The sequence below is a fragment of the Bos indicus x Bos taurus genome, chromosome 5 (genome assembly GCF_003369695.1).
Source record: "Bos indicus x Bos taurus breed Angus x Brahman F1 hybrid chromosome 5, Bos_hybrid_MaternalHap_v2.0, whole genome shotgun sequence".
NCBI classification, from domain to species: domain Eukaryota; kingdom Metazoa; phylum Chordata; class Mammalia; order Artiodactyla; family Bovidae; genus Bos; species Bos indicus x Bos taurus.
Window position 1 is genome coordinate 20,343,069 of NC_040080.1, and position 22,368 is coordinate 20,365,436.

The following is a 22,368-nucleotide window of genomic DNA, read 5'->3' on the forward strand; positions in this document are numbered from 1 at the left end:
TATACAGCAGCTTCCCACTAGCTATCTGTTTTACACACGGCAATGTAGATATGTCAATGCTGCTGTCTCAGTTCATCTCACCCTCTTCTTCCCCAGCTATGCCCACAAGTCCGTCCTCTACATGTGCGTCTCTATGCCTGCCCTGCAAATACGTTCATCAGTACCATTTTTCAGATTAGTTTTTAAAAAGTAAAAGGATAGGAAAAATAAAACCCTATCCTGCAAATGTAAAGATGCTTTTTTTTAACATGCTTTATTCAAACGCCATTAAATGTATGAAAAGAAAAACTTTAGTAACATTGAAAGAATAATAATACATTAGATTCCAAAAATGTATTCATACAATGAAACTTGTACCAGAAGTTACATATATCTTAAATCAGATTATGCTGCTTTTTGTATTCTTCGAAAACTAGAAGAATTCCATTAGAAAGTATCTGAGTTCCAAATATTGAGGCCAACTCTGAGACAGTCTTCTAGACCTTCCTACATATTTCACAATCAGCTACTATCTCTAAAGCAAAAGTTCCCAGCAGACTTTTCACATTTCCTGCTGCTACAGGGCTCCTGACCTGTTTCCTGTTGATAAGTTTTTAAGAGCGGTTCAATATCCTCAGGAAAAGAAATAGCTCACTGCGTACCCTGGGGAACTCAGATCTACCAGGAAAGGTCATGTTCCTCATTTGACTTTTCCCTGCAATTTCTTCAGAATTACCTAAATGCGCAAGAATCTAGAAAATAAAAAGTCTTCCCGTTTTAGAAAACCCATTCACAGGGAGCTATCCTCTCTGATTTTTGACAGAAAATTGTTCTCACAAGTCATATTTTCAAAGTCAAGTCATGATGATTTCCTATTCTTAAAATTTAAAAAAAGAGCAAAGAGATTTGTCTGATAATAAATTACAATAAGGGGTCTTTAACTTTCATTTTATGGCCATAAATGTAGTTCTTTCTGCATGACACAATAAATTAATGCAAAATTTGTTCAACAATGAAGAAATTTCCTAGCTAATCAGTGGAAAACTGAAGGGAAAATTCATAAGAAGGAAATCTACAAGCAACAATTGATAAGTGGCACAGTATGATGGGAGTAAATACAACCATCTTCTTTTATTGTGTATTTGCCAATTTTATGTCATTTCACCACGAGATAGATGTTTACGAAAAATAAAAGTGAAGAATCCCAGCTTCCACTGTTGAAAAACAAAGAATGATAACAGATTATCCCTTCTAGTGTTAAACTCCTAAAATTGACTTCTCTCTAAGCCAATGAAGTCAGTGTGTCGTGATGGTGTTATTTGGAATTTCTGCTAGGTGTGTGTATATTGTTATTCTGAGCAGGGGACACCTGCGCAAGAAGCCAGCTGTGTCTGATGTCACAGTGTCCCTTTCATTTGCCACAATCTGATTAGATAACTTACCCTATCACAATTCAGTTGACTCATCCTTAGCCATATGCTGAAAACATACACATAACTAAAAAGATTTAAAATTTAGAATGTTAAAACTATCCTCCTGAAGAAAGCATGCCTCTCCCAGACCTCTTAGTTTCCTCGAATAATGAAATAATCAGTACTATTGCAAAAGCAACTACAAACTCTCAATAAGACACGTATAACCACAACACTGACTGCTATCATATTTTGTGGAACAGCACCTTGAAGCTGAGTTTTTCCTTAAATCATAAGTCCATTCTAAAATCGCCAACACTTTCCATTATTTATATTTGTTATTATTAAATCTTCAGTACCTGGGGGAGTATACAATTTAGTGACTAAACCACAGCAACACCTGGAAGGTATAACAGGGACTAAATGGACAGAAATAGGAACTGGACCCACATTAGGCCAGGTGCACATAAAGAGTCAAGAGTTGTGATCTGCAGAGCAGAAGCTTCCAGCTCTCTGAAGGGGGCCTGCTGTTGCGGTTGTAGCTGGAGAACCGTTCACCTCCACCTCCGACTCAGAGGCTCATGGAGACTCTGCACCTTCACCATGGCTGCAGCTTTTTCACAGGCACATCGTCTCAGCTCTCTGCAGTCTTTGGAAAAAGCCTTCCCATTGAGGATGGTCACACAGTCCCTGCTTCTCAGGCTGGTCAAATCTATCATAACATCAAACCTCAAAAAAGAAAGAAAAAAGTTATTTTATCATAGTTTATTTCTAAAATAAGGAAAGTACATAGGGAGGGTCCTAAGCTAGATAAACTTATAGAATAGACACCCAGAATGAGTTTACTGAAAAGATGGGGTCACCAGCCTCTCTTCTCAGCCCCTCAACTTCCACATACATTCCAGGGGCATCAGGTCACTGAAAACAACAAAAGCTATTTATGACTAAAATTAAAATACACATTGTCATCCAGCTTATCATATGATTTTACTGCCATCCGAAAAATTATCTATCTTCTCTGTGACTCAGTTTATTTAACTGTAGAATAAAAAATAATCACATTGAATATATACTTTCTCCTAGAAAAATAAATCTTATATACTTCTATAGGGGTTTTCCTGGCAGCTCAGATGGTAAGGAATCTGCATGCCATGCAGGGAACCCGGGTTTGATACCTAGGTTGGGAAGATCCCCTAAAGAAGGGAATGGCAGCCCACCCCAGTATTCCTGCCTGAAGAATTCCATGGACAGAGGAGCCTGGGGGGCTACAGTCCATGGGGTTGCAAAGAGTCAGATATGACTGAGCGACTAACACTTTTCATTATAGTTATACAGAAAGATGTCTGCTCAAACATGGCTTTAAATTGTTATATATTTTTAAATTAATTTTTATTGGAGTAAAGTTGCTTTACAATGTTGTGTTAGTTTCTACTGTACAACAAAGTGAATCAGCTATGCACGCGTGCATGCTAAGTCGCTTCAATCATGTCCGACTCATTGCAACCCCATGGACTGTGGCCTGCCAGGCTCTGCTGTCCATGGGGATTCTCTAGGCAAGAATACTGGAGTGGGTTGCCACGCCCTCCTCTAGGGGATCTTCCCAGCCCAGGGATCAAACCCACATGTCTTACATCTCCTGCATTGGCAGGCATGTTCTTTACCCACTGAGCCACCTGGGAAGCCCAAATCAGCTATATGCATGCATATATCTTTTTTTTTTTTTTTTGGATTTCCTTCCCATTTAAGTCATCACAGAGCACTGAACAGAGTTCCCTGTACTATACAGTAGGTTCTCGTTAGTTATCTATTTTACACATTAGTATCAATAGTGTATATATGTCAATCTTAATCTCCCAATTCATCCCAATTCACCCCTCCCATTCCCCCTTGATATCCATATATTTGTTTTCTATGTCTGTGTTCTATTTCTGCTTTGCAAATAAAATCGTCTATACCATTTTTTTAGATTCCACATATACGCATTAACATATGATATTTGTAATATATTTTGATGATATAGATATTACATTTACCAATCTCGAAGAATATACCATACTTATTCCTATCTAAATGCACATATAAGTTAAACTAATTTTTGATAATATAATTGTTTATATTGTAAATCCTCAGAGACTGTATTTTGAAAAACGTGCTCCCCATTTCATTGCACAGAAAACCAAGAGATCTAAGGTTTTACTTTATCTCTAGGTATTAACAAGTTGTAGAGTTGTGTGACCTTACACAGGTCACCATTACAACCTGGGCTTCAGTTTATTCTTCTATAGCAGAGCTTCCTCTCTCCCTCTCTCTTTTTTGCTCTCTGTCAATGAATCCCATTTAGTCTCTCTCACTGATTTACGAGCCAACCCACTCCAGTACTCTTTCCTGGAAAATCCCATGGACGGAGGAGCCTGGTGGGCTACAGTCCATGGGGTCGCTAAGAGTCAGACATGACTGAGCAATTTCACTTTCACTTTTCCTTTCATGCATTGGAGAAGGAAATGGCAACCCACTCCAGTGTTCTTGCTTGGAGAATCCCAGGGATGGGGAAGCCTGGTGGGCTGCCGTCTATGGGGTCGCACAGAGTCGGACACAACTGAAGCGACTTAGCAGCAGCAGCAGCAGCTGAGAGTAAGGACTATATTCTGTATATATCTTTGATGTCCTCCTACACAGTATCTTGTCACTCAAGAAAAATCTATTAAATGCTTTTCCCATGTAACATGCTAAAGGCTTACAGTTCGGAGGAGTAAGGGGTTCCATCCATCCACAGCCAGGCCTTGCCGCTGCTGTTGCGGGATAGCCCTGTCCAATAAGAGTAGAAAAACTCAGAGTAGCTCTGAGGCATGGCAAACTCCTGTGAAAGGCACACAAGAAAACCTTTAGCTTTAGATGTTATAATATATACATGGAAATGCGTATATATTGGCTGGCTTGCATTTTAATACAAGAACAACACGAGTCCTGCCCATGTAACTAATAGGACATTTACAAAAAATAGTGTCCATCCTGAAGTCAGCTAATTTGCCCAAGTTAAAGAATTATTTTGTCTTAGTAAGTATGGACTGAATACTGATGTGCTAAAACCAAGAAACACATCAGCCAAGATTTAGAAATGATCCGTTATTTTCAAGTCACAGGATTAAATAAGATTGATATAAAAAAATGTGGGAGACAGATTTGGAGACATTTGGGAAATGGAAGAATCTGGAAGGAAAAGTACAGGAATGTGAAGAATCTTCACAAATATATGTGACAGGGACCAACCAGGAAGGAGAAAAGAATAATGCAAAAAAAAAAAAAAATTAGGTAAAAGAGGAATTTATAAGGATGATTCATGTCTCAGATTAAGAAGGAAAATGTTTCATATATTTGTATATATAGAACTCCTTTTCTACTGTCCATATTGAAAAATGTTTGATTATTTCCCTCTATCTATTCTCATTCTTTAACATTAAATTTATCTAAATCTGTTATAATTATACATTTTTATGTCTTTTTTTTCCACAATACTATGAATTCCTTAAGGACATACATTTCATTTTATTTATTTTCACATTCTTAACCCCTCAGATAATTAATGGCACATAATGGTTCAATAAAAGTTTATCGCAAATATAAATGAAGCTATTGCTAAGCAACAGTCATAAACAGGCATATCAAAGGAACTGTAGCTGAAGATATTATCACCAAATAAATCGTGATCCCTTCATGTTAAAAGTTCTATAAATAAATCATATGAAAGTGATTTAAATATATATAAATATACAAAGTACATGAGAGAAAATTACTATATAACTTTCATAATAATATTTCCAACCACTGAATATAGTGTTCTTCAGTGGTATATCTGAATCCTCAGTATATGCTGGAGGTGGAGGAAAAGAAGAGAATAAGAAAAATTAACAGAGTTTATGCCAGGTTACACTGGCTTGGCCAAATAAATTACCTCATTTTCTGCCTAAACTAAGCCATCAAGAAAGGATGAAAAAGATTATTTTAGTAGATGAGAGAGACTGCAGAGTTTCATTCATCATAATCATAGATTTCAGGAAGTGGAAAGGAATTAAGATGCAACTAGAAAGATGTTCTTCCCCAGTGGCTCAGCGGGTAAAGAATCCACCTGCAATGCAGGAGGAGACCCGAGTTCAATCCCCGGGTCTGGAAGATCCCCTAGAGAGGGATATGGCAACCCACTCCAGTCTTCTTGCCTAGAAAATCCCATGGACAGAGGAGCCTGGCAGTCTAAAGTCCTTGGGGTCGCAAAGAGTCGGACACGACTGAGCATGATGCACAGAGACAAGTTTACAGAAAGATGTTAAGAGTTTGCAGACTTAGTTGAGTATTAATTTTAATTAAATAACTCTGTTGATAAACTACTCTGTGCCATGGTCCCTGCTGAAACAATGATAGGTAAACAATGGTTATACTGCTTGAGGAATTTAATTCAAAGTCAATAACAAATGTAAGAGGAAAGGAAACAACCACAGCATTTTAATAGTGAATTTGAATTGTATGTACCTATCAATAAATGCCAATTTTATTTTCATATTTTTCTTGACCACTCTATGTTAGGGTTATAAACTTCCAGAAGGCAAGATATTTATTTGCAGATTATGGAAATGATTTAATTGCATGGTTTTCAATCAAAAGTTTTGTCACTTTCACAGAAAGGCAGGAAGTGCAATTTTCGTTCCTCTGGTATGGCACCAATATTGCTCCCTTCTTACATAAGCCAAAAGAGGTTAGGAAATTGAGACATTCTTTATTTGAGTCCTGACTGATGGTGAATTTGAAAGCCTTTCTTTCATGTTTCTAAGGAGTGGATATTTGTGGAGATCGTTCCACAAATGATGACCACAGGGGATCACTCAGAGCAATAAAAATAAGATTAAGCCTTGATTACAACAAATGAGAGAGTCTGTGGACCTTGATTTCTTAGAATCTTTTTATTAAATTAATTTTTATTGGAGTATAGTTGATTTACAATATTGCGTTAGTTTCAGGTATACAGCAAAGTGAATCAGTTATACATATATCCTTTTTTTTTTTTTAAGATTCTTTTCCCATATAGGTCATTACAGAGTACTGAATAGAGTTCCCTGTGCTATAGAGGGATTTTTATATATAACACTGTGTATATGTCATTTATTTTATATATAACGGTATATATATGTCAATCCCAATACCTCTTTCTGAGAATACTTCAAACACTCACCAAGCCTCAGGACCTTACCAGCACTTCCTGTGTGTTTATCTTCAGCATAGTCGAGTTCTCAGCAATGCAGAAATATTCACAGCCCTGCCAACTCTTACTTTCTTTATAGAATTGGTAGCATTTGTCCCCATGCCATTTCCATTTTTCTGGGCAAGGGCTACATCTGTGTTCTTGAAAAGAAACCAAATTTAGTAAGTTATTTTCTACCCTGTCTTCCTTCTCGTAAAATCACATAATATTGATGACCCAAGAAACAATTGATTCTTTCTCTCTCTTAGATATTTAATTGCCCAGGCAATGATAATTACAAATGTTTACTGAATACCCACTGTACGCCAGGAATTATAGTTGGGTTTACAGCAGGAACAAAAACAACACAGTGGGAGTTAAAACAGACATGATCTGCTTTCATGGGCAATGGACTGTAGTTGTAAGTGGTTAGAACTTCAAATTTCTTGCCCTGTGTAATTCAGCACAAAAAAAAGTATATTTAATTTCATAAAGAACCTTTTTACCTGTTCAGAAACTCAATATGCATTGGATTTGAGAAACCATTGAAGTTTCTATAATTTTCTTCCTCAATATCCTCTTATACAGTAGTACAAGGATTTTTTTAATGAAATATATAGCAATAGGATATGGATTATTTTCTCACTCAAATAAATAAAATTTTAGAAAAAGACCACATAAATACTAAGCCATGCATGAATTAAACCAGCAAATCTCCATGAGTCAGAAGTTAAGATGGACATCAAAGTCAGAGAAGTAAGTGCACAGACCAAGGGTGAGATGGACTGAGTGGGGAGTGACTATAAATATAAGAACTAGGCTCTCAGAGCCATGGTCTAACACCTATGTGGGCACATGGTCCTGGGCCTTTAAGAGTTGGGTATCTGAAACTAAGTCCCTTGTGGGTATGCAGTGAGATGAAAATCCCATCATTCCACAAAAATATCTTTACTTTAAAAGCAATACAGTGTCAAAATGTTGACATCTTAAAATCTGAGGTCAACATGCAAATGGTTATTATATTCTTGTTTGTATTTTTCTATTTGAAATATTTCATAAGGTAATCCTGTATTTTATTTACTTGTAGTGTTATTTTGATTATTCAAAGTTAATTGTACTTATTATTTAAAAATGTCTGAACTTGATGAATCCCATCCTATACTGTAAAACAGACACAGTTGCACTACATGATCTCGATAACTGGGGATGACCTGGCTGTTCAAACCCTTTAAGTTTGCCAGATGACTTGCTGAATAATACATGGTTCCCAGGTACTCTGATGGGAGAATCAGCTCTGTATGGACAGATGTGCTGAGAACAGAGAGAAGCTCAGTGATCAGCACTCACCTCCAGTTTTGTTATAGAGCTCACGACAGAGTTTCTCAGCCACGTGATGCAGAGTTTCTGCAAGTTTCCTGTTTTGGGTTCGGAGAGATTGCAGCTGTCGGGAGAGATTCCCCAGTTTTTCCTCCTTTTGCAAAATGCTGTCTTGCTGAGTGTTGGAGAGCTGGTAGAACTGAAAAACTAAATCAAATTACCAAGTGAGGCTGGACAGAGTATTTCTTCACTTTTATTTCTATTGTCTACACCTGGGGAAAACAAAACAGTATGCTGTTTGAGATCCCAGGCTCTGAGATCTCATATTGCCTACATTCAAGTTTGGACTCTAGCTATAATAAATTGTATTGCCCTGGGCAAATGAATTTCTCTATTTCCTTATCTGAAAATGTAGAGTTATAATAACTGTTCCCAGCTTCAGGGATAAACTCCTTAAATATATTTACTGTTCAATAAATCTTTCTGTGTATACTGTCAAACCATTACTCAACCTAAAAGTATACATCATTTATCTATTAATCATTATATTGAGTATTGACAATGTACCATATATTTTTATCACATTCATAGTAATATTATCATTTCTATATTTTATAGCTTTGTAAACTGGGCTCAGCGAGAACAAGTAATTTTCTCAATGTGACTAGGCTAGAAAATTTCAACTTAGCTTTAAATTCCAAGTTTCTAAATCTAAGTAGAAACATCCTCCATGAATCATGAGAGTCACTTTCTATCACTGAAAAGAATATTGCCTGCAAAACAACAGTTATATCAAAATCGGGGATCCAGGGTAGAAACATTAAGATACATTTTTTAAAAAAAATTTAATTTAAGATTACAAACAAGGTCTAAAATTTCCTATAAAAATGAAATTTTTGACATTAAAACCTGCTTTTACTGTTAACAACTTTCTTCAACTGTTCAGGCCATATTGTTAAAGGGTCCCATCTGTTGAAATAAATTTATCCCCTTTTGTTTTTGAGTTTTAAACTTTATTCTTACTAGTTTGAAAATTAAAGACTTTTATACATGAATTCTTCTTTATTTGATTTCCACAAGTCTCTGCAAAATGATTATATAACTTCTTGGACTTCTTTATTACAATAGTGTGTGTGTGAGTGTGAGTGTGTATTAGTCGCTCAGTCGTGTCTGACTCTTTGCAACTCCATGGACTGTAGCCCGCCAGGCTCCTCTGCCCATGGACTTTTTCAGGAAAGAATACTGAAATATTCTCGGAAATAGATTGCCATTCCCTTCTCCAGAGGATCTTCCAGACCCAGGGATCAAACCCAGGTCTCTGGCATTGCAGGCAGATATTTTACCATCTGAGCCACAGGGAAGCCCCCTTTTAAAAATAATATTTAATATTAGATATTATAGTGATTAAAGACTTGGTCTATTCTCTGTACCTTGAAGAGATTGGATATAAATTAAATCTTTCCCTCTGCATGGCCCACTGAGCCATAAATGCCAGAAACAAAAATCACTGCAGCTGTAGTCTTTTGTGAAATGGAAAAGGGCTGATGTGTACATTCATTAAAAATTGCTGTTGTTAAATATTGATATATTAACAGGCAAAAACCTTCTTATCGCAAACAGAATGTAAATGTTTAGCTGGAAAGTGATTGTCGTATTTTAATGCTTCTTCCACTATATTCATCATTTACAGGGTTTCATCCGAATAAGGACTTATTCACAGGCTCCAGAATCAAAGTTAAAAAAAATAATAAGTGTTTCTTATCCTAGACAAACCTTGAAACCAGGATCCTCCCCCAAGTCAGAGTGCGGACTTACACACAAGCCCCAGAGCTGCCAGGCCAATCAGCAGCACCAAACAGAGAGTCAGCAGGATCAGGGCCACTGGACGCCAAGCAGAAGAGGGACGCTGGTGCTCTGCGGGGAACAGAAGCAAAGACAGGGTTTCACTTTTTCTTCCTCTTGGATCTACATCAGTAGCAAGGAAGTAAGAGGAGTTCGTTCTAACAGGTTTCAGGGTCTAGTTACCATTCCCTTGGTCCTGGGAAATAGTAACAAAGCTCCAGGCCAGGCCTGACTTAATCTCTGCTAGATTCTTTCATAAACCCTGCTCACTTCTACCTTCCTCCTCTACTCAGTCCTACTTTGCATTGAATCAATTTATGCATTACTGTTAACCTTCTTTTTGTCAAAATTAAAGTTGCAGAAGACTCTCACGAAAATGCCTTAACAAAGAACAATTTTTCACATCATCAGAAAAGAAGTAATGTGTTGTTACTTTTTGCAAAACACTCCCTTTCCCAGTTTGAAAAAGCAAATTGCCTGTCAGTAATGAGGCACTATTGGTAAAGAACCTTCCTGCCAATGCAAGAAAAGTGGAAATGGCATCCTACTCCAATATTCTTGCTTGGAAAATGCCATGGGCTGAGAAGCCTGGCGGGCTACAGTCTGGGGCAGCAAAGAGTCAGACACAACTGAGCTACTGAACACAGGCACACACAATAAGAAGTTCTTGTTTTACTGTTTCGTTTTGGAATTTCTTTGTTGAAAGTCATTCTTATTTTGCTTGTTCATTCATTTGATTTTATAGCTCCAAAAATAGATGATAAATGCAACATGACCATCAGTTTTTCAATGACGGATTTAAGTAATCTCAACCTTGTACCCATTAAGGAATGGGAAAAACAAAACAAAACAAAACTCTAGCCAGCATCTTTTGCTTGCCCACAGGCCACAAGCTTGTCTTCTGGTGATTGCATAGATTCTGCTGAGTCAGAGATAAGCTCATCACCTTGTGAGGTCAGCTATCAATCTGAATAACTAGCAATATCTGACCAGGAAAACCCACAGTCAGATGCAAGTATCCTCTAGCATTCTGATAAAAATTAAAGGGCCGTTAAACTCTCAAACCCTGGTCTCTTCATGACCTATGAGTTTCACTTCATTGGGAATTCAAATAAGTTCAAAAGCAGAAAGATTAAAGACATATAAATTCATTTCCTCCTTAGCAAAGTCCCCTGCATGATAAATTTCAGATACAGAGATTTGTACTATGCATTATTTCTAAATGGGGAATGGTAACTATTAATAGTAAAGATAATACAGAAGTAGAAAATATGATCAATATCCTCTGAAACTTACCACCAAAGAGGGAAAATAAGTAAAAATCAGGATCCAGATATTGATATATTTTAAAATGTGAATCTTATTTTAATTTTATGATCATATCTTTTCACAAAAACTTTCAATGGTGTGCATTATTTTTAGGATAAAATCCATTATCAGTTTTCCTAAAGATAGATGGCTCTTTTTAAAAAGTGGGCATTTTATTATTGTACTTCTCAACTTAAAAACTGCCAATAGGGGGAATTCCCTGGTGGTCCAGTGGTTGAGAATCTGTCTGCCAATGCAGAGGACACAGGTTTGATCCCTGGTCCAGGAAGATCCCACGTAAGTGGGACAACTAGGCCTGAGAGTGTGGCAACTACTGAAGCCTGGCATGCCCTGCCCTAGGGAGCCTGTGCTCTGCAACAAGAGAGGCTATGACAGTGGAAAGCCTATGCACCACAATTAGAGAGTAGCCCCTGTTCAGTTCAATCAGAGAAAGCCAACACCCAGCAATGAAGACCCAGCACAGCCAAAATAAATAAAAATTAAAAAAAAAAAAAAAAAAAAACAACACCTGCCAATAGCTTTATTGCACTTAGAATAAAATTCTACAAGCATCTTTTTCATCTGGAGCCTATCTAGGTCTCTCATCCATTTCTGAGCTATCCTCTTCTCACTCAAACTGTCTAGTTACAGTGACCTTCCGTTTATCCTTGATCCAAATCGCTGTGTCCCTGTCTTGAAAGTGAAAGTGAAGTCACTCAGTCGTGTCCGACTCTTTGCGACCCCATGGACTGTAGCCTACCAGGCTCCTCTGTCCATGGGTTTTTCCAGGCAAGAGTACTGAAGTGGGTTGCCATTTCCTTCTCCAGGGGATCTTCCCGACCCAGGGATCGAACCAGGGTCTCCCGCATTAGAGGCAGACGCTTTAACCTCTGAGCCACCAGGGAAGCCACAAGTGTCCCTGTCTTAGTACCTTTGTATTAGCTCTGTTTATACTCCTGCATTAATCAATCCTCAGGTGGATTACTAGTAGCCTACTTGCAATCGAGGTTCCCATTTAAATGGTGCATCCTTGTAAGATGTCACTGGGAGTTCATCTCTAGCACATCATCCCATTATGTATGTATATCAAAAAAAAAAAAAAAGATTACTAAGTGATATTCCATCACCTTTCTGTGATTTTGTCTATTTCCTCTGCTTGAATGTACATTGCATTAAAACAGTGATCTTGTCGGGACTTCCCTGGTGGTCCAATGGTTAAGAATCCACCTTGCAGTACAGGACACACAGGTTTGATCCCTGGTCAGGGAACTAGGATCCCCCATGCTGCAGAGCAACTAAGCTTGGGGGCTGCACCTCCTGAGTCTGCATGTCACAACCCGAGGGTTGGTGCACTGCAGTGTAAGATCCTACATGAGGCCTGGGTGCCACAGCGAACACTTGAAGCATCCAAATAAATAAGATAATACAAATAATAAAAACAATGATCTTGTCCATCTTGTTCATCAGTGTATTTCCACCACTGAAAATAGTGCCTGGCCACATAAGGGCTGAATACATATTTGAGGGCTTCCCTCACAGCTCAGTCTGTAGAGAATCTGCCTGCAGTACAGGAGACCCAGGTTCAATCTCTGGGTCAGGAAGATCCCCTGGAGGAGGAAATGGTAACCCACTCCAGTATTCTTGCCTGGAGAACCCCCTGGATAGAGGAGCCTAGCACGCTACAGTCCATGAGGTCACAAGAGTTGGATACGACTTAGCGACGAAACCGTCACCACCACATATTTGAAGGAGCAAATGCATGAAGGATGTAATTATGAAAAACTAATATTATCTAAACTATGTAATTTTTACAGAGGCACAGAGCATTGTCTAACATTAAGCTTTACAGGTTGATTTTTTATTTTTTCAATCTATTGACTTTTCAACAAGATTTCTGTCAGCAGAGGGCAGACTCAGCTAAATTCATCTCCTGGCCAAACTGGTTTCTAGACACTGACTTAAGTGACATTCTGAAGCATAAGCAGATATAGCAGAGACTTGCTTTCTTCTCTGTTTCTTTCAAGTGGCTCGTCTATCAGGTTTGGTCTAAATTTTTCTGGAAATTGCTAGCTACTCATGACAGCATCCTTAAGCATATCTCAAATCAGCAGAACATGAAAGAGTAAGATCAGAGATACAGCTTAAGCTAAACATCCTCCTGCAAACTCTGTCTCTTTAAAGTTCTATAAGCCTATGTAGCTCAAGAAAATTAACTGGATGCATGTTTCTAGATTCCAGAGGAAAGTGTATATGTAGACCCACCACCATGGTAACTTTATTTTTCTCTCTTATCTATTCAGTTTAGTCATGTCCGGCTTTTTGTGACCCCATGGTCTGCAGCACACCAGGCTTTCCTACCATCAAATATATTATATATCCTATTTACTTGGGGTAGCGGGGAAGAACTGTGGGAGAACTGACCCAGCACTAGGAAACCAGACTTCCATGATGGTGAGACTATAGTATTGAAAGTTTTACTTATTCCTTTTCTTTGAAGTTATTTTTCCTCTAGGTATGTTTTTTTCTAACTGTGAATTTAATTTTCCCGAGTTTTGTTCCAAGTACCCTGATCATAATTAAGTCTCTCTCTGGGGACCACTCCCACCTTAAAATAAGAAAAATAAGCTGCCTGGAGGTGCTTCGGTTTAGCTTGGCTTTATTTTTTGGAAGACAACTCCGATGCTGTCTCCTGAGGCTTGTTTAGAAAAAGGTGTGGTCAGGCCAAGGAATGATACCAAACATCCCCAGGAATAATAAGATATATATAGAAAAAAACATCTCTTTCCTGTAACCTCTCACTATAATATGCCATAAAAGGCTGTAGTGCTAAGGTCAAGTTTTGAATAAAAATCCCTTTGTAGTTACAAGAAATGTCATTGGTGAAAACAGTTGTCTTACTTGAACAACTGCCCTTCATCAGCCACCAAGGAAGAGTTTGTACACCTCCTCTCACAGGGCCTCCAAGAAATAAAAAACAGCATTGCTGAATGTAGACTTTTTAAATGCCTCTGAAATAAGAAGGGTCCTAAAAGCTTGAAAAGACACAAAGAATTTAAATAATTTGCATAAAATCACATTGCAAACTGGGCTTCCCAGGTAAACTGGGCTCAGTGTGAAAGAACCCGCCTGACAATGCACAAGATGCAGGTTCGATCCCTGGGTCGGGAAGATCCCCTGGAGAAGGAAATGTCAACCCATTCCAGTATTCTTGCCTGGGAAATGCCATGGACAGAGGAGCCTGATGGGCTACAGTCCACAGGGTCCCAAAAGTCAGACATGACTTAAACACTAAACAACAATTTATATGTCCAATTGAGTTTGGTTTCTGAAATATATTTCAAAAATAACATTACTATTAATGATAATTGCTAACATTTTTTGAGTTACTGAGGTAAATACTGTATAGGAATTAATATCATCCATCCTTACAACTACTTTATGAGGTAGATACTATTATCATCTCAGTGTTACAGATAAGCAGCTGAGTCCTAGAGAAGTTAGTAAGGCAATTAATTAGTTAGAGGTTAGTAAGGCAAGGATACACAGCTACTGATAATAGTACTTATTGTGTTATATATGTTTTAGCATTTCATTTGAATCTCCCAATAATTATTCAAGAGGGCACTACTTTAAACTTTTATTTGGATAAGAAATCTGCAGTGCCCAAGAGCTGCTTAATTTTCTTATGGTTGCACAGCTAGTAAATGATGGAACCAGATATGCTATCCAAGCATTCATTCTAGAGCTGAATATTTTTAAGGGTGATTTTATTTTGTTATTTATTTATTGGCTGAGCAGCATGTGCGATCCTAGTTCCCTGATCAGGGGTTGAACCTGTGTCCCCTAAAACTGGAAGCACAGAGTCCTAACCACTGGATCACCAGGGAAGTCCTGGACCTGAATATTTTAAATCATTTCCCAATCCTCTCAACAAATCCCACATTAATATTTGCCTATATAAGGGAGCTCCATATGGAATTACAGAAACACTAGCATTTCACCACTTGCAACTTTTCACATCTGTGTTGTGAATATCTTAATAAGAGTCACCTTAAATTCATATATTCTCTACTCTACCAGCAAGGTGAGCTTACTAAATTTAAGTTTCCCTTAAGGTTAAGATGGGCTTCCCTGGTGGCTCAGAGGTTAAAGTGTCAGCCTGCAATGTGGGAGACCTGGGTTCGATCCCTGGGTCAGGAAGATCCTCTGGCGAAGGAAATGGCAACCCACTCCAGTATTCTTGCCTGGAGAATCCCATGGATGGAGGAGCTTGGTGGGCTATAGTCCACAGGTCGCAGAGTCGGACACGACTGAGCGACTTCACTTTCACTTTCACTAACGTTAAAATGTTCCTCCAGCTATAAAAGGTCCTGCATAGAAGCATCCCCTCCTACTCTTCAGCCTCAGTTGCCCCAACCTCTCCCCCATCACTCCTTCCCTTTGAGGAACACACATTCTTCAGACCAATAGTCTACCTTGCCATCCTGTTTGACTTTGCTGGTGATTCCCAAAATTGTCTGGATCTAAATCCCAATCTGACATCAACACCTCATCTCCTCTCTTTGTAGCTTTGTCTTCCTTCTTTTATCCATGAATATACCGCACCAAGCCAGCTCTTATCTCTGTGCTTTTGTCTTTCCACATGTGGTCGTCACTCTGGAAAGGCCACCCAGGGCCAGAGTTGCTCTTCCTGGAAAACCTGAACTTAGACTTACAGACTAGATCAAATGTCACCTCGTTCAAAGATACCCACATGTGTAAACACTGTCAGTAACTTATGCATTCCTCTTCGCTTCTGTGACTTCCTACATATGTTCAATAGCAGTACATGACATGCTCTTCTAATCAGCAATTAAGATCACTCCTTCCACTTCTCCAAGCACCTAAAAATAGAGCCTCCCCTGTGCCTACCATAATGTTTGACTTTTAGTAGGCATGAATTAAAGATGTGTTGGAACAATTAGAAGTGGTTTATGCCATGACTCTTTTTCTATACAGTTTTTTCTTTTATTTACTTCGTCATGGAGCCCTTTGCTTTTTGCGGGGGAGGGAGGCTGCAGAGCATATGGGATCTTAGTTCCTCAACCAGGGACAGAACCCAAGCACCCTGCATTGGAAGAGCGGAGTCTTAACCACTGGACTGCCAGAGAGGTGCCTCTGCCATGTCTCTTGAATGAAGGGTTTGTGCTGTGGTTCAGGAAATGAAGCTAAAAATCTTGGAAAAATTCAAAAATATTATAATTAATATGAGTAAGGAGAAAATGGAACTTGAATTTAATAAAGGTTCTCTTCTTACTATTATTTTCCCCTTAAACACAAATACGTTTTCATATTTTTTGATAAGGCTATATTTAGACAGGAAATCTGACCCATAATTATTTCATTCTCTCTCTCTGATACATTATTACTGGGAAGTGCTGTAATTGCACCTCTTTCCAATCTACAATTGAGTTAGAATCTCCTACACTGTAAAAAATAATTTTAGACAGCACTCATACAAACGCACAACACATTAGCTCTAACTTTTTACCTTTCCTCTTTACAGCCAGGCTCCTCAAAAAAGAAGACAGAAAGGGGGAAAAAAAGGAATGAAGACAAAATTACTTAAATTATGTATTTTCCTTCTTAACTACTAGTTCCTTTCAAACCCCTGCTATGAAAAATGACCAATAATCCATTTTGCTTCCTATTTCTAATAAATTGTTTTTAACCTTCTTCTTGCTTGGAACTCTCTGCCATATTGTTTATTGTTTTTAAAATTTGCTATTTATTACCACTGGCTTGTCTGTTTCTCTCAAAGTCAGTGTCTCTTGGCTCTCTAGAAGCCTCTCTCTCCTGCTCCACATCCATTACTGTCTGTCACTCATGTTAGTGGGTCCTACTGGGTCCCTGTCTCAGCCTGCCCTCCAGTTATATTCCCCAAGATTCTCTCTCCTTGGCACTCTTCTCCTGTGTTTTGTCTTACTTTGTTTTCATTTTACATTCCTCAGTGATCTCACTCAGAAAGTTTAATCCCTACCTAAAAGCCATCAATTCTCACGTGTGTTGGGTTGGCCAAAATGTTTGAGTTTTTCTGTAACATCTTATGGAAGAACTCAAATGAACTTTTTGGCCAAGCCTATGGGCTTCCCTTGTGGCTCAGCTGGGAAAGAATCCAAAAGCCCCTGGAGAAGGGAAAGGCTACCCACTCCAGTGTTCTGGCCTGGAGAATTCCATGGACTGTATAGCCCATGGGGTCACAAAGAGTCAGATATGACTGAGCGACTTTCACTTCACTTCATACGTTTAGCTCAGACCCACATGCGATACACACAAGTGCCTTTAGGCAACTCCAACTCCTTGTGCCTTCTCTTACAAGCATGTCACATTCACACTGAATCCATCCTCTTTCTTAGTCCTCCTGTAGCTTTCTTAGTAAGCGTCATCTACATAACGTCAGATGAAACCCAGTCAACCTACGCTCTGCTCCTCCTTGCCTTCCCCCTTTGTAACCAGTCACCAATACTTTAAACTCTCACTTCTCAGTATCCTTCATATCTAATTCCTCCTCCTCATTCCCACACTACTTTAGCTCAGGTTCTTCTCACCTCATGCTCAGACTAAAGAAAAAGCTGGGTATTAGCTTATCCAGCTTCATATTCCTTCAAAACATCCCCCTCCAACTCTACCCTTCAGCCATAATATATTTCGTTCTCTGTAATACAGTTACATAAGACTGCCATGGCTTTCCTCTTATGTGTATGGCTGCCTGTAGTAACCTCAGCCCCTTAAACCTTCCCATTTCTGTTCCCATATCACAAGAAACACCTTAAAGTTAAGTCCACTCAATGGTCATCCCTCTTTCAAATCTTTCCTGATCTCTACCCTTACCAGACAGAAATGACCAGTTCCTCTAGGAGAGCATGCTCCATCACAGCACTGCATCACACATGCTGTTCACTTAACAACTTTCTTATTCTTTAAATTTCCTCATAAGCAGGGATCATATCATATTTGAAATTATATCCTCAGTACTTTGCAACATGCCTGGCATGACACAGACCTCAAGCATAAGTTTAGGGAAAGGAGGTCTGAGAGTGTTGTCTTTCATTTTTATTTTGTATCCTTTGAATTATTTCACATGTTTTAAACACAAATGTGAATTTTATATCAAAAATTGAAAACTAGAAAATAAAGTGAATATGTAGACTTTATTTTATTCATTCTATAGAAAATATTAAATTTTCCCAGGCATAATTGTGTCACAATCTTAAATTGAATCTGAATCTTCTGCATTGCTGAAAAACTTCCAAAGTAGTAGTTGTTATTATTTTTAGCAGCAAAATGATATCAGGTCTATTTTAATAAATAATGAGGCTTCTATTGTGACATTCCTCTAAATACTTGCATTATCATGAGATGGAAACAAAATATCAGACATGTAGGGTAAGACAACTATTATCAGATGTTTGCCTTCAAGACACTTTGACCTCCACTCCTCCTGCTTCAATTGCCATTCTTACAAAAAGGTTGTCAGATGTTTCAGCTGGTGTTTTATCCTGCTCCACCCCTCTCTCCACCCTCTAACCTCAGCAGAACTTACTGGTACACCCTGTTCCTGATCATGCTGATGACCAAGCCTTGTGCTAGTTCCCAGCTCTAGTCAAAGGTTAAACTGAAGCTGTATACAAGCTACTTGAAACCACAGTCCTAAGAGCTGACTCTTCACAGGATTTGTTGGAGGAACATACAATATCCTATTACACATATCCAGTGGCTACAGAAACTGACATCTCAAAGTTATCGGTTTGTTTCATATCAAGGAGGCTGAAAATTTCCAAGATCTAGTACCAGAAACTAGATACATTAGTATAAATAAATCAATGAATAAAATCTAAAAAGCTGCCACAAGAATCCCAGGTGGCACAGTGGTAAAGAAACCACCTACCAAGGCAGGAGACATGGGTTCAAACCCTCAGTCAGGAAGATCCCCTGGAGAAGGAAATGGCAAACCACTCCAGTATTCCTGCCTGGAAAATCCCATAGTCAGAGGATCCTCGCAGGCTAGAGTCCAAGGGGATGGCAAAGGAGTCGGATTCAACTGAGCGACTGAATAACACCTTGTGGTTTTAGAACCTAGTCCCGTCTCTACTACAGTTTTGAGATCTTTTTACCAGAACGTAGGTTGCATTTCTGCCTTGGGTTGTCTGAGTTTTCTAGGAAATAGAATCCTTCTTCTCTGGACTGAGAAAAATACATATGTATAAATGTGTGCCTGCTAAGCCGCTTCAGTTGTGTCTGACTTTGTGTAACTGCATGGACTGTAGCCTGCCAGGCTCCTCTGTCCATGGGAATCTCCAGGCAAGGACCCTGGAGTGGGTTGCCATTTCCTTCTCCAAGTGATCTTCCTGACCCAGGGGATCAAACCCACATCTTATGTCTCCTGCATTGGTAGGCAGGTTCTTTACCACTAGATCCACTTGGGAAGCCCGTATGTATATATAGTTACGTATAAATGCAAATATAAATATATATATATATATTATGCAAAAAGGTGAACTATCGGAAATAGCATAAGATAGGACAAAAATTACTTTCACAATTTAATCCAATCATTTCAATAACATTCTAGGAGTCAAGAGAATAAAAGGGAACGAGATGGGATGTCATTGCAACTGCAGCCATTATTTATACCACCAAATCATGGAATTTCAGAGGTGAAGGGATGTTAGAAAGCATTTGTTTTGATCCCCTCTCATTTCACAGATAATAAAACCAAACCCCTGATGTTGGCATGACTGTCCCTAGGCCTCACAACTTCAAGAAGCAGAATTACTACAACAAATTATCAGGGTTGGCGTATCTGCTTGGAAACGCCTCTCTAAAGCCATGAGTTCAAAACTAGCAGAAAGGTAGCCTTTATCAATCTAAATTTCCAGATCAGATCACAGATGGTAACTAAAACAGCATTGGATCTGAACACAGGAAGGAGAAAAGACATTGCTCTAACTGTCCATTCAGTCTCATGTTTGCCTGTGTGCTACACAAAACGGTAAAAGTAACACACTTTCAAATGCAAACCACTCTGCCAGAGACAGACTCTTAGAAAAACCTCTGTGCATATACTGAGTTTAATTTTCTCACGTGTTCATATATGTGGCATACAAGTTGTAGTTAAGTGCACAGATATGCGTCATTGTAAATCACAGAAACATTTTCTCTCTTTCCTCCACTTCGTACCCTCCTAGGCTAGGAAGCTGGTACCCTAGCTCATTTCATTTCTCAAGGGTCTGACCAACTTGGACTACGGGTACCTGTATGGCCAAGCTCTGGCCGCTGCGATGTAGCAGAGGCTTGAGAATGCAGGCTCATCGTGGTGTCTCCATCAGCATCCAGCATGTCCCGCGTGCTGCTGTATTTGGCCAGCATCTGGATTCCTGCACGGATGACCGTGGTCTGTGGCTGGATTTCCCCAAGTGAGACGGTTCAGAGACCGAGGCACTGAAAGGCATGCCTGAGGTTCTCCTCCCTGAGCAAGTAGTAGGGGAAGCCTCCGACTCCGGTTCCTGCCACCAGAGGCCCGGCCCCTGTCCTGTGAACTTGAGCTCTGATTGCCAAATCTGTCAGGCCAAGGGGAAACAGCGTGTGTTTTCTATTTGGGCGGTCTCCGTCTGAACAATCATCCGAGGGGTTGCCCTTCTCGGTTCTCTTTTGTTTATTTGTTAGTACTTCCTGTGCAACTACAACCTAAAAAAATGGCAAGAATTTACAATCGCCAGAAGGAAGGTTCCCAGCAATAATCGCAGAAGGACCTCACAGGGCTCTTATCCACCACACACTCCCTGAGTTACTCAGATCTAGTTTAGTCTGCCTGTGCCTTTGTGAAAAGAAATTATTGGACTGGCCTCTTCCTTTCTCCGAGGGCATAAGGTAAAGCAGGGTCCCCAACCTGTGGGCATGGACTGGTACCTGCTGTCAGATCAGCCTTGGCATTAGGTTAGAAATAAAGTACACACCTGGTCTTAGATCTCTGGATATGTTCCAGTATCTCCCAGTTTATTGTCTATGGGAACTTGAATAGAATTTGTATCCTACCGTTGTGTAAAAATTATATAAATCTTAATTATGCTGAATTGGTTCATAGTGTTTTTCAGGTTTATTGTATCCTTCTACTTCTCTGTATATTCATGCTATTAATTTTTGAGAGTTTGATATTGAAACTCCAACTAAAAATCTTAATTTATCTACTTAAAAATAATTGCGATATATGACCTTGTTTTATATTTTCCAAGTCTCCTGTAAATCTGTTATCATATTTTCACAATTTAGAAAAGAAAAAAGAAAGAAAATAGTAAAATGATTAAAAAAAATAAATAAAGTGTATAATAAATGTAATGCACTTGAATCATGCTAAAACTACTCCTTGCACCCCTGGTTCATGGAAAAATTATCTTCCACAAAATCGGTCTCTGGTGTCAAAAAGGTTAGTGTGGGAACCAGTGTGTACATGGAAAGTGGGGAGACTTCACCCTATAGGCTTTACATGGTAAAGCATCAAGTACAACAAATGTCAGCCTAGGAGGGTCCTTTCATTGTTGCTGTTTTAGTCACTGTTGCAACCCCATGGACTGTAGCCCACCAGCTCCTCTGTCCATGGGATTTCCCAGGGAAGAATACTGGAGTAGGTTGCCATTTCCTTCTCCAGAGGATCTTCTTGGCTCAGAGATCAAATGTGTGTCTCGCGCATTGGCAGGCAGATTCTTTACCATCTGAGCCACCAGAGAAGTCCTATGAATTTAATGTGGCACTAATCTCAAAACTCCTTCCAATTCTGCTTTGCAGGGTTAGCGTTAGAGAAAAAAGATGGAGATTGACTTCCACTTAAATTGGGAAGTGGAAGTCTTCCACTTTCATTTTACAAAAAGGGAGATTTGAGTCCAGTCAGATGAAGCGATTACTCTAAAGACACATCGCTGGTGAGCTTTAAAAATACTCTGTTGTAGTAGTTAATTCAATGATCTTTCTTCATAGCATACAATGAAAGTGAAAGTTGCTCAGTCCTGTCCGACTCTTTGCAACCCAATGGACTATACAGTCCGTGAAATTCTCTAGGTCATAATACTGAAGTGGGTAGCCTTTCCCTTCTCCAAGGGATCTTCCCAACCCAGGGATCAAACCCAGGTGGATTCTTTACCAGCTGAGCCACAAGGGAAGCCCTTATGTACAGTATATGGACTCAATTAAAGATTTTATTATATAATTACACATTTGGTACCTGATGATCTTGAACATTCACATATTATA

The 22,368-nt window shown here is 39.0% G+C and overlaps 2 protein-coding genes across 3 annotated transcripts in view; both read right to left on the reverse strand.

Annotated features, from left to right (window-relative positions):
• Positions 1 to 234: 234 nt before the first annotated feature.
• CLEC1A (C-type lectin domain family 1 member A) lies at positions 235 to 20,681 on the reverse strand. The gene is made up of 6 exons (XM_027541296.1): positions 20,379 to 20,681; positions 9,751 to 9,849; positions 7,966 to 8,142; positions 6,628 to 6,779; positions 4,130 to 4,248; positions 235 to 2,120 (listed from the first exon to the last, which is right to left on the reverse strand). The coding sequence occupies exons 1-6, from the start codon at positions 20,491 to 20,493 to the stop codon at positions 1,946 to 1,948; spliced, it is 837 nt and encodes a 278-aa protein (XP_027397097.1). The 5' UTR covers positions 20,494 to 20,681; the 3' UTR covers positions 235 to 1,945.
• CLEC7A (C-type lectin domain containing 7A) overlaps positions 247 to 22,368 on the reverse strand; it is a 40,324-nt gene continuing 18,202 nt past the window's right edge. For both annotated transcript variants that reach the window (XR_003511059.1, XR_003511060.1), the window contains 5 exons: positions 20,379 to 20,811; positions 7,966 to 9,849; positions 6,628 to 6,779; positions 4,130 to 4,248; positions 247 to 2,120 (listed from right to left, as the gene is read on the reverse strand). The gene's annotated coding sequence lies outside the window, so the exon portion shown is untranslated. The remainder of the gene's footprint in view (positions 2,121 to 4,129; positions 4,249 to 6,627; positions 6,780 to 7,965; positions 9,850 to 20,378; positions 20,812 to 22,368) is intronic.